Source organism: Sceloporus occidentalis, unplaced genomic scaffold (assembly GCF_023333645.1).
Source record: "Sceloporus occidentalis isolate IW3139 unplaced genomic scaffold, rSceOcc1.0.p SCAF_37, whole genome shotgun sequence".
In the NCBI taxonomy this organism is placed as follows: Eukaryota; Metazoa; Chordata; class Lepidosauria; order Squamata; family Phrynosomatidae; genus Sceloporus; species Sceloporus occidentalis.
In genome coordinates, this window is record NW_028317017.1 from 1,766,639 (window position 1) to 1,779,675 (window position 13,037).

Below are 13,037 nucleotides of genomic sequence, written 5' to 3' on the forward strand. Positions count from 1 at the left end.
AGGGGGTGAGATGTCTGCTATAAAACCATACCCTATAGAGGCCTATCGCAGCTTTTGGGTTTAACCAATTCCCTGAGCAAATTTTGATGATGGGTCTAATACCAGCAATCCTGCCAAAAAAACAAAACTAAAAACATGAATGAAAATTGAGTGTAAAATGAACCTTTATGCTCATCATGCTCCACGCCCGTTAATTATTGATGTATGTATGCATTAACAGTACTCGGTGGCACTCATTGCATCTCCTTTAAAACAGGTTTCCAGATTATGAATATCTATGTTGTGCGAGACATGGGGGGTGCATTCACCCTGTCTGAAATGTAAACATTTAGCACGAGTCGCTTGCTTCCCTCTATACCAATAATTATCTAATACAGCCCCAATCACCTGCACTTTTCAATCTTTAAAGAAAAACCTTCATGTCGATTTATGTAGCAGGAAGTGTTGAAATGAACATAATCCAGCGTTTAAAATCTTGGAGAAACATGTTTTGGAAAGGGTCAAAGACAGCTTCTTAAAAACAGATTATTTATAAGTGACCCATGTGTGTACGTTGGTGGAGAACACCAAAGTAAAGTGAGGCATGAGGGCAGTAAGTTATCGGGGGTCGCCAAACACGGTTATGGAACACAACGAGGGTTATGTATAAAAAGAGATACCGGCGCAAAGTTTAAAAAGTCGTCTTTTCACCATAGCAAACAACGATCTGCCCAATCAGTTGGAAAATTAAATTTCTTGTTACTGTGATTAGATGACTTTATAAGAGTCCATCTTTTTTTATACATAGCCCCAAAAGTCTCATGGTCCTAATAAGAGGAGACAAGGAAAATTAAAACATACAAAAGCGATATCCAAGCTACACAAGTCTGTATAAACACACCCAAGGTATAGACCAGCTGTATTGTGCAGTGAAATGTGTTGCCGCCTACTCGGCCAGTGAATAGGTTACCTGAACTCTAAACTAGTGGCGGGTATAGCATGCTTACCAAAACGGTGGCACAAGGTTCCTGAAATGTACAGTGGGGATTATTAATGCAGCTTGTATTGAAATGTCAGCGTCCTCAGTTTTTTTCTTACATATGGAGACTGCATCGGGTTTAAAGGAGACGTTCAGGAGTATAACAGAGTGTCTGTAACTAACATAGCAGGTACATTCCAAACTTGAGCAAATCCATCAAAACAATGGAATACTCCTCGCTGTTGGAGGAAAATAGACAACAATCAAGAGATTAAAAGCATAAGAACTCAATAGGTACTGTACCATTTCCCCTAGTTTTTAACGGGCATCTCCGTTCACAGCCAGCCTGGTGTGTCAGTTTATAAGAAACCTATTAAATAAGGCAGACAAGATACAGAAGTGCCTGCTCTGTAACATGCTTTCTTTTCTGTATTAATGACAACACAAGAACAAAGGCTTTCTTGTTAGGCCGCCTTTAGTCGCAAAAGGTAGCCAAGAGATCACCTTCTCTTTTCAACGTATCAATATCGCCTCCATGCCTAATGTTAACCGTTTTTTGTACAGTGTACAAGAGGTGGCAAAAAAGAGGAGAAACATTAAAATTTGGCAGCAAAACCATTTAAGGGCTCGTCGGCATCCTTCTACAGACTAGCAGGATAGTTCAGTCTTTCTGGGCACGAGGGTGGCAGGTAGTAGAAGGCAGGGGGTTTCCAGGGTGCCCAGTATGTATACTGTACACACATTTGCCCTGTTGGTGTCTGTTTCCACATTCTTGATATGGCTAAGTCTCTCTCTTCTTGCTCCACAGTGAAAGCAGACTTCTTTTAGCCTTATATCTGCTTCACTGAAACAACTCCTTTGATATGCTCTAGCTGCTCACGTAGCTTTCTGAAGGATGGTCTCTGGTTTGGGTCCAGGTGCCAGCACTGTTTCATCAAATCATACACAACTGGAAGACATCCGTCTGGGGCATCCATCTTGTATCCCTTTTCTACCTTGGGCACCACGTCTTTAAGGGCCTGGGATGAAATTAAGCAGGGTTAAAAGACCAGCAAAAAAGTAACCTTACAAATATTTTAAGAAAAAAAAATGATGGTTTATCTCAAAGCAGCATGATGCAACCAACTACACTAACATATAGTATAATATATATTTATATTTCACTACCAATCTTAATTGAAAAGATAATGAACTGTTCAAGACATTCAAGGCGTTTGCGTTTACTGATGGAGGAAGCCCTGGTGTGACCACACAATTATTACCCAACGGGCATTACAACCAATAGCATTACTTGTGAGGAAGGATGATATAAAAACAACACACACACACACACACACACACACACACACTACAATGGACACCGACACCATTTATGCAATGCCAGTTGTCATAAAGGTTTTGGCAGCCGGCGGTATAAAGCATTAGCAAAGCACTGCATATATTTCAATGTGTTGATTGGGGGCCACTTGGGTGCAGCTTACTATTAGAATTTAAACGTATAGGTTGCTAAAATTACATTAAGTTTTGGCAACACTAGTACAACTTATCAGACATGAGTTATATGGTATGCTATCAGAGGCCCCAAAACACTAAAATGTATAAAATGGTAAATATATTTTCATAATCAACAGGTATTACTTCCCAAGAACCTACTTTTCTATTGCTATACCCATAATAGAATGACCATTTTCAAACAGTATGTTCTCAGCCAAGATCCCCATTCTGGAAGGTAGCCTACTAGATAAGATAGCCACCAAACACTTACAATGCGTGGATAAGGCACTCGCCCAAAGGAGTAGATTTCCCAGAGCAGGATCCCAAAACTCCACACGTCAGACTTTGTGGAAAAATTCTACAACGAAAAGAGCATGTATAACTAAGTAGAAGCAAATATACAAGAAGTATGTCGAAGACAAGGTATTCATGGCTTCCTGGTAAAACAGACAATACTTACCTTCAGCAAAAACATCCTCTATAATTCTACCAGTATCATCCAACATTTAGTCTACTGGGTATCTGGATTTGGGCTGTGACTATACATTTCAGGTTCACCTATACCCCGTGGTTTCCCCAAGGAACAACAGGGAGGCAGGAAGAACCCTGTATCTAACATGAAGACGCTCTAGGCAAGGTCTCCGTTAAGTCCAATACGTATGAATAAGGGGACCTAGTCCTGACTGGGTTGCTTCTGCTTCTTTTTTTTTTTTGGTCAGTAATTTTGTTCATGTGGTTATATATAAAATGGTAAAAGGATGAGAGAACATTAATTAGAAAGTGTTGCCTCTAGCCAATGAATATATAAATTGTATTGCAGTGGATTTTAGGATTCCTGTTCATGTCAATATCAAAATGAGTCTTAATGTAAAGGTTGTATTATTTATGAAGAGCGTGCTTACCTTCTCCCGCAAGGCCTCAGGGGCTGTCCATTTCACCGGCAGCTTGCTAGTGTCTTGTATGGCAGACGCCTCCTTGGTGAGGCCAAAATCGCTAACCTTGGCTACATTATCATCAGAAACCAATACGTTGCGTGCAGCTAGATCTCTGTGAACAAAGTTATTGGCTTCCAAATATTCCATACCTTCTGACACATCCCTGTACAAAGAATAGTAAATAAACACACAAATTAAAAGCAATGTCACAAAAATGTAATACAATCAAATACCGAAGGGCTGGAGACAAGCTGCTGCTTTTAGGTATTGTTTTCAAAAAGTGAACCTATAGTGGCCAATGCCCAAATCAGACAGATTTCTATGGGCGACTGACTCAATGCAGGGCAGGCGTTGGCAGAATAAATCTGGCAGGGTTCATTTATTTCTATAATTATGCAACTGCTATGCAACACAAAAATAATATGTACAAAGATACACTTCCTGTCTTTTAAATATGAGCCTTTTGGATACTGTGTGTGGGAACTCTCACTGGATCTTTGTCCACATATTTGTATATATTTTTGTGTTGCACATATAATTTACTCACTTATTATTTGGGTGCGCAGACACTTGTGTGGTTTTGATTGTATTTAATTTGGAACATTTTGGGGAGTTTGTTCCTGTGTCTGTGCGGCACCGCCTCACCAGAAGGTGTAATATTTATAGTTAATTAGAATATTGCGCTTCACTTTTTTGTATTTTTGAGTAACAAACAGAACTCCAAAATCTATATATCTTACTAACTGAAGTCAAAATGTTCTGGCTATGGATGCAATAATAATAATTTGTCCTACGGTCTCTTCTAACTGTATCGGGACTACAGCACAATTACTAATCTGGCCAGTAGAGTGCGCTACTGTAAGAGTTTTAGTACATCGAGCTTTATTCAATTAGAACGTACCACACCAAGTAGGTTTTACAGTACTTACAGAGAGAATTTGAGTAGACATTCACCCCCCAGCACTGATCTTCCTCGAGATCGCAAATAATCCACCAAACTGCCCTGGAAGAAGCATAAAAAAAACATTCTGAGCTGGAATTCCCACCATATTTAACTACATATTGCATCGAAAAATAAATCTTAAATGTAAGGTCAAGGATCAGTGATAAAAAAACATTGAGATCCCCATTTAGTGACATATGACAGGTAAACATCTATACAGTCTGAAAACATGGTATGTTTGTTGTACTTAGTACTAAGTTCCACATTTATAAGAACTAACTTGCAAAATGAAAAAATACTTTCTAAGCTTGCAATGCATATCATTATCGGCACTAAATTATATATATATATATATATATATATATATATATATACACATACACACACACACATACATATATATATATGCACACACATACATACATACATATATATATATATATGCACAAACATACATACATACACATACATATATATATATATATATATATATATATATATATATATATATATGCACACACACACACAGTTTCATTATAGAGGCCAGGTTTGCCCTTCTCATGGGAGAAAGCCACTACGGTTTACACTTAGGTTGGAGTGTTTTTATCTCACAGTAACAACCAGTATTGAGGAGAATACATTCTGGCCTCATGTGCCCTAGCTTAATGAATCTCAACAGGCTAGAATCTCTAGGTGTAGCACTGGGGAGGGTTAATGTTACCTTCGCCATGAATTCTGTGACGATGAACAAGCTGCTCTTGTCTTCAACAATTACGCCCAACAACCGAACCAGATTCTTATGCTGTAGTTGCCTGAAACATAAAATAACATTACGTTATCAGACTGAAGGTAGCCAAGTGCCAATTTTAACACACTGGCTGGGGTATCTAAACGATGCGCCTGTGCATTGGAGGTCAGACAATTGGGTATGTGTAATAAAAGCAGGCTCGGTACGAGGTTAGAGACCCTGTTGCGGTCTTCCAATGAAATTATTAGGAGTAATTCTGTCACTGATTGAGAGCTTAAGCATCCAATCAGTGACAAGAAATTGCTCCCACTGAACAAGGTATAGACCCCAAAGAACTAGAAGAATTTCCCCACAGCACATGTAGGAAGACATTTGTTCCTTCTGGCCTATAAAAAAAAATAAACACGTTTATGAACCCCTTTGACTCACGTCATAACCAGTGCCTCCGCTACAAATGCCTGCGCTGTTGCGTCATTCTTGATGCATTTTACGGCAACCTTTGTTCCTCCATGCTCACCAAGCATGACATCTGCGATAACAGAACAATGGACAAGTTTGTATTAGGGTCTCATACACAGATACTGCACTTCCATTGCACTCAACATGTGGGGAAAAACTAATTACACTATATTACCTGTCCCACCACAATGGGAGGACAGTACCATATCCGCAGCAGAAATATGTATAAAGCCTGGAAATCATATTTAAAAGTATGCGGCAAGATGACATTGTGCCAATTTATACATAACCCCAGCATTTACAAGTCATTATAGAGTGCATTTGATTTGTACTGTACCTTTTAATGCAAAGTCTCTGAAAAACTAAACATTTGACTTTTTTTTTTTTCTTCATTCAGTATTCAGTACTACACTACATTACTGTATTCAAGAGAGACATGCTTTGTTTGTCATTGTTGCAACAAACTGAGTTTATCTGTAGATCTGGAGGTCACTACTGTAGGCAGTCCTGATCGTCCGCTTACATTCCAAACTCAATGCCACACTCATTTATAACTAGTGCAATGCTTATTCCAGTGAAGTATCGTTTCCTTATATTTTATACTACTATTAAAAAAGTATCCCTTAAAATACAAAGGAAGTGTAGTAATGCAACATGATGCTTATCATGATGCTTGCGGGAAACAGAACAGCTCCGTCTTAACCACCCAGATGAAAGTCTGGGTCTAATGAAAGTCTTTGCCATAAGTAAAGAAAACAGGTCACACTTGTAACACTGTAAGCCCCATGGAGAAGATTTGTTTGGCACAGGTATTACATAATTCATATATTATACGTTCTTGTGGTGGAGAGCAGGGTTGGCCAATGCTCCATTCCCCTTCCAGTGGAAAATCCATGCTAGCTGGTCTCCCCAGGCCGAGTTTCGGCACCAGGATTTCAAAAGTCTGTATGCGCGACTATTCGTTGCCAGCAGGGGGCTCGTCTGCCATCAACCAATGAAGTGCAGATGCACTTCATTGGTTAATGGCAGGGGATGCCGCCCCATCCAGCAACCAATAGAGTTGCTCATATGGACCTTTAAAATCCTGGCTCCAAAGCTGCTGCGTAGTGCGTACCGCGTTAACCCTGTAAAAACAACACGAGCAATGTACACGAATATTACCCCGAACCGAACACAGGAACGGGCAAATATTCGTGGAAAACAAAGATTCCCCCCCCCGCCCACAAAGACTAACAAGAAAAGATGGCTGGCACCAAAGTCTAATTAAAACCCCGTGAAGCCTGACAATCAGGAAGACTGTTGTGGGAAGAGGAAGTCCCCCGTGCGCCCAGGGCAAAAATAGGCCCTCATAGGGCCCGAGCCAAGTGTGGCTAACCTGCCTGGACCCGTGTGTAATGTAAGGAGGTTGTTTCCAGAGGCTGGCAGGGAAATGAGCAGTTAGGCTGGTCAGTCCTGGACAGCAAAGTATAGCTAGAGAACGCCCCAATTAGGTGTTAGAATTACTTTTTATGATTTTGTTTTGGGTTGTCCGATTTTGTGCACTGCCGCATATAGGTGTTTCTGAGTCTTATTGCCCTTGAAGACCATGCTCATGATCCCTAAAAGTGACACTTATGGTCCTCAGCTAATAGGGTTTATCACATAATATTTGCTTAAGTTTGTATTTTGCTGACATATTACCTCCAAATTCGCCTTTTCCTATAATCTGCAGAAGTTTCAGGTCTTTCATCTTGAGGGCCCATCCACCTGAAACAGTGAAGCAGATAAGGAATTGTGTATGGTAGTAAAAAACAGAGAGCTATAGACGGAATAAGTCATAGGAGTACTACACAAGAGAAGCAGGCCAGTGAAATGAGAAAAGTGAACAGGAAAAAAAAAAAAAAAGATGAATTACCTAAAGGGATAAGAGAAAAGTTGCAGAGCTGTAAAAGTAATGTGGTATGATGCTAATTAGGAATCGGTAATAAAAATGTTAACACTCCATTGAATGCAGAAACTGGATCCCGTGGATGCAACAGACCAACTTATACAAAGTATTTAAAGGAAACGGCCACACTAATCACAATCAGCTAAAAAAAAGCTGAAACCTACTCCGAGAGAACTCATCTTGAGCAGCCACGGTTCCCTCCATCAGCTTCGGCTTCATCAGCCTAGTACATAGTCCATCGGCATCGTTAGTGTAGTGCTGAAAGAGACGGGATACTGCATATTTATTTCATTTAACTCTATATTACTTTTTCTTCTACATATAATCTGTGCACCTGGATGACTTCTAGTGAAGACATTATTAGGCACCCGACACATGTGGTCTAATAAGTGAATTTGTCAATCTATCCAAATTAACTGCTTCATGACTGTTCTAAAATGTCCCTTTGTACTAAAAGCCATCAACACCTGTTAGACAAGCCATGGTGCTCGAAGCAACAAAGTATAGGGGGTTAGCAGCGCAGCATAGAATTTTTGTAAGTTAGAGCAAAAGTACATTTCGGAGAATGCAAAATAAGAAGCCTCATACTGCTGTCAATGTTCAATTGACGGCCTTTGGTATTATTTTGCTGGGCTTCTAATGAATTGTGTCCAGAACCAAGTCATTAAGGTTCATTAGTCAAAAGAAAAGGCTGTTATACGCAACATATGAATGCACCCGACATTAAATATTTGGTTGAACATTACCTCCACCAACTGCATTAGGTTATCAAAGTATGCCTCTTCATCGATGGTCAGCTTTCCGGAGGAGTAGATGATGCGGTAATGTTCCACTTTGCCCTCGCAGCTCACACAGAGCGTATAGTCTCCAGGATAGTTGGTACTTTCCCGCACAAGGAACAAGCCTGTCTCTGGGGGATACAAGAGCCGCTCAGCCTGCTCCCTGGTTATCTTCCCATGAAACCATCTGCAAAAATGATGATGGCCGAAAATTGGGGAGAAAAAAGAAAATAGTTTTAGCCACAAAGATTCACTGCTTGCATTACATATTGTCCCTTTTAACAAACCATTGAGTAAACAAGCATTGACGTAGGTTACAAAAGATTGTTTACGACGAACTTACTTAATGTGCTATTCAAAACAGAACTGTCACGAATAATAAAAGTACTATATGAAATAAGGAAGGGAAATAAGCCATTACAATTTGCATGTCATCTAATTTAGAACCAAGGATTGGCCCTGTCACCATCACAGAGCGCATTCGAAAAAGAATATATTTCTAACCGCGCTGATGAATCAACATAGAAACTTCTTGTGCTAACCATGAATTTATAGTCGTTGTATCCATGTGCAGGTGTATCCTATTCAGGCAAACTAACTTTCCACTTCATAAGGGTGACTAGAGGATCCTCACTTAATAAAACCAAGTTAGATACGATTATGTGGGACCTGTGTGCATCTCAGATACACTTCACCTTTGGCAAACATCTCAGAGGGCTCTAATTGATTCCATCTAAAGAAGAGCCCTCTGATGTACAGAAAGCTTACTTAATTTTACATCTTTTTCTGCATTGACTCAATAAACAGGTAATCAACTAAACATCAACTAAAGACTTCACTTACCTATTGCTACAGAAATCCTCTAACATTAGTAACGGACAACCTTTGGCACGATTCCCAATTACTGCATGCATTCTTTAAAGAATTGCAGCTCCATTTAGAGCTTATAAATGTGCAAACATTTATACATTTGCTGAAGAAGGTCCTTATAAAAATAGCAGTATCTAAGTACAGTATACTGTATTTGCTTGAATAAAACACGTTTTTTTCAGAGCAAATGCTCAGAATCTGACCACAAATAGAGTTCTGACTATAAGAGTGAGATCCAGATCCCCCGCAGCGCTGCAGGGGACCTCGCTCCTCCTCTCATTTATTAAATATGAAAAAATAGTTTACATGAATTAATATTTACTAAACTTTTTTCCTATAGGGTAGTCTTATAATCGGGCTTTTTTCCTAACTTAATATTCAATTTTTTTTTTGGGGGGGGGGTCATCTTATAATCAAGCAATATATAGTAATTCAAATCAGAGGAAAATAATCTTAAAAGATGTATTTTTCTTACAGGGGATGGCTTCTCTGATATGACATTGAATACACTGCAGCATAATTTACATTTGAAGCACCACATGCCCTGCTAATACGAGTAATACCACAGTAAGGGTATCTAAGATACAATATCAGTGAGACGGCAAGATAATACATTGTATTCAATGGGGGTTATACACATAACTTAAAGGTTATAAAAACAGTGACAAACATTGGTGTGATAAAAAGAAATCATGGAATTTTGTTTGGGTGGATCAAGAGAAACCGAGGCAGAGTTATGATTTGAACGTAGGGTTCTTAACCTGTGGGGTACGTCTCCCCTGGGGAGGGTTGGACCAACTCCAGATGAGGTGTGAGTAGCCTCTCAACTATAAATTGTTTTATGCAAACTCATCCTGCCTAAGCCCAAATTTTAGGCCGTTGAAGCACAAGAGGCGTGAGTCATAAGATTTTTCACAAGGGAGGTGCGACACCAAAAATGTTAAGAACCACTGCTAGACGATCGAAATACTGGTTATTTTACACACGGCAACTGCTAAAAACGCCAAAAATCTTACCTGAAAAGCTTTTGACCCTCTATAAAGTTCTAGTCATTAAGCAGGAAAGCCACAGACCATTTTCTAAAGGTCTGCAATAAACACATTTTGTGCTAGTAGGGCAACCCTGAGTTTTCAGCAAGTAGATATTCCACATTCAAAAATGATTGGGATATATCAAAGGCAGTATATTTGTACCATGTATTTTTATTCTGACATACTATTATCTTTTATTTATTTAGTGCCAACAATTTAGATATTGCTTCATACAATACATATATTCAAGAGGTATGAGAAAGCTAGAACAGACAGACTAAGAAACTAATACATGTGAAGACTTAATCATAATAGCAATACTGATCACTTGAACTGACACATAAATGTAGAGGAAAGCACTATGCGTTAACATTTCTTTGTGGCCCACTCAGTCATTTAGAAGAGCAGACAGACAGTCATGTAGGTTTCACACAGGTATTGGATGCTCTACCTGCGTGCTTAATAAGATAGTCTTTAGACTATTTAGTACTCACGGCATTAGGCTCAGCTTGGTTCCACACTTCACACCCTCTCTCTTCTGTACATAGTTGGCAGGGATAAAACCAACATGTCCATCTTTGTTTTTTGCTTTGTACCAGTTGGTGTCCTGCAGAGACCATTAAAAAAAAAAATGATCGACTAGAATCACCTGAATCATATAGAGCAACATCAACAACTCTCAAAAACAACAAACATTAATAAAAGTGTAAAAGTTTGTGCCAAGTAGGGCATTAAACAGTCTATGCATTGCATCACTGTCATCAGACATGTGTGTGGGTTAACTCGGCCGAGAATAAACATAGAGGCAGTGTTTTGAAAAAGTGAGCAAGACATCATTTTATGTAAAGAAATGGGAAGGATAGAAGGCTGAATCTCAATGAGTCTATTATTATTATTATTATTAGCCTTTTTATGCAACAAATTAAGTGGGCGATCTGGAATTAGAAGTTTGTCTGCCGTTACCTTAGTCACCGCAACAATGGTTAGAACCTCTCCTTTAGTAAATGGAAGGTCCTGGTCAGTTTTCCCATGGAAGTCATAATTAGCAATGCATTCTGTGCCAGTCTGCCAAGCACTCTGAGAACAAGTCAAAAATACAGTGATTTAGTAACAGTGCTGGATAGCAAACAGATTTCACAATTACAATGCAAGTTACAGAGAATAAGTGGCTGTGACTGATTGAGTCCATTAAAACCAGAAGACACACAGACAACCCACAGTGTTGAGTATACCGCGTGTTAGTAGGAAGGTGAAGGCGTGTATTACCTGCATCACGGACATGTTGGGAGGGGGGTCTGGAAAAAGTGTCTCAGAGTGATGTTATGCTGCAGATTATCATCAGACCTGTGGGAGACAAAGCATAGACTTTTAAAGACACTTTATATATAGGACAGATTCGTGGAAACTCTTAAACCCATATATAAAACTGTGTGTAGTTTAAAATAAAATAATAGTTGAGTAACAGGGAAATGAGATAAAATAATGAAATACATTCCATAACTTCCTGGTTCAGTAGGTTTGTTGACCCAATTACAGTCACAGAGAAGAGAAGAGGTTCACTAGGGAACACTAAGAGATTCCAACTATAACCACTCGGTCCCACAGCGTGGGAATAATACCGGCTCAACTCCCCATCACATTATCTGTTGTACTTGCTCAGTTATAAAATGAGCAAGTAAAAATATCCTGGGGGAAAAAAAGCCAAGCTGTCTGTTATTAAGACCTCAGATCTGCAAAACTGCAGACTAAGCCTGAATTTCATTAAAATCAAAAGTTTGGGGGGTCATCTTATATAAAGCAAATGGGGTAATTTATGATGACTAGCATTACTACAAGTTTGTCACAGAGAACCAATGAGCTTATGTTTTCACAAGACCCTATACGTTGTTTTCTTCTTTGTTTCCAGTACAGGAAGCTAATGCTCATACCTGGGCACTCTCTGGGTTTGACCCAAAGTGTCTGGGTGAAGCTTTGCTCCACTTCACTCATTTCACCATGCCCACTCCACTCAACTCACTACTGATTAAGGCATGTCCCACCCCATGCGGGGGGGTAACACAACCTACATGCCCAGTTATCTCCAACCCTTCATAAAACAGCTCCTTCAGAAGAGCGAGAGCTCTTGGTAGCCTGCCATAGGAAGTTCCCAGGCACGTTAATGATGGGGTCTATGTTTTGCTGCACAGTTAATGTCAATGTTTGGCTTTGCTTGAGTTTTCGGTTTGACGGCTCCTGAATTGCAGAGGTCATATGGTGCACACTTGAGTCCCGAACACAGACAGAGGCGGTCCCTTCTCAGACATAGTCTATTATTAGTTCCTATTTGGCACAAGAATGTGCCGACTAGTTAAGCCCGTTCCATTCTCCAGGACAATTTTGTTTCGCAATGTTAAGGTTTTAAATACTATGCTGTCGAATAGTTAGGCTCACTGCCTTAATTGTTCTATTTTTTTTTTGTAAAGCAAACCCATTTCTTGAACAAAAAATATAAAAACAATAAAATAGGAAACAAATGTGGAAGAAGGAGGTGGACACGCATAGTGTTATGTGGCATTGGGAAAGAAAGGAAATGATCTATGTGGAATACGTGGTAATTAATTCAGAGACATTGATAGATCAGATAACAATAAGGGGAAGTACAGGAATAAAACAGTTTTATTTGTACATAAGATGATGCTGTGTAAGTTAACAATTAACAATGCTTGTGGGTGAAGTCAACACCACATCCATGAAAATGGCTTTGTTGCAAGGGAATAGACATAACAATGGGTGACGATAGATGGGTGAAAGTGAGCACGGCCAGGGTGGGGCTATTTATTCTTTTCTCCCACCGCATCCCTGAAAACATAGCGATCTGCCTAGCGGGGAATTGAGATTTGCTACTAACGTCACA

At 39.5% G+C, this 13,037-nt stretch overlaps 1 protein-coding gene across 1 annotated transcript in view; it reads right to left on the reverse strand.

The window, feature by feature from the left end:
* Positions 1 to 1,788: 1,788 nt before the first annotated feature.
* LOC149297695 (tyrosine-protein kinase CSK-like) overlaps positions 1,789 to 13,037 on the reverse strand; it is a 43,859-nt gene continuing 32,610 nt past the window's right edge. Inside the window, exons 3-13 of the mRNA XM_089488170.1 lie at positions 11,108 to 11,230; positions 10,639 to 10,751; positions 8,211 to 8,430; positions 7,629 to 7,722; positions 7,218 to 7,283; positions 5,508 to 5,607; positions 5,052 to 5,142; positions 4,317 to 4,390; positions 3,355 to 3,550; positions 2,724 to 2,810; positions 1,789 to 1,977 (exon numbers count right to left, since the gene is read on the reverse strand). Coding sequence (XP_089344296.1) covers positions 1,789 to 1,977; positions 2,724 to 2,810; positions 3,355 to 3,550; positions 4,317 to 4,390; positions 5,052 to 5,142; positions 5,508 to 5,607; positions 7,218 to 7,283; positions 7,629 to 7,722; positions 8,211 to 8,430; positions 10,639 to 10,751; positions 11,108 to 11,230 — 1,353 coding nt within the window. The remainder of the gene's footprint in view (positions 1,978 to 2,723; positions 2,811 to 3,354; positions 3,551 to 4,316; positions 4,391 to 5,051; positions 5,143 to 5,507; positions 5,608 to 7,217; positions 7,284 to 7,628; positions 7,723 to 8,210; positions 8,431 to 10,638; positions 10,752 to 11,107; positions 11,231 to 13,037) is intronic.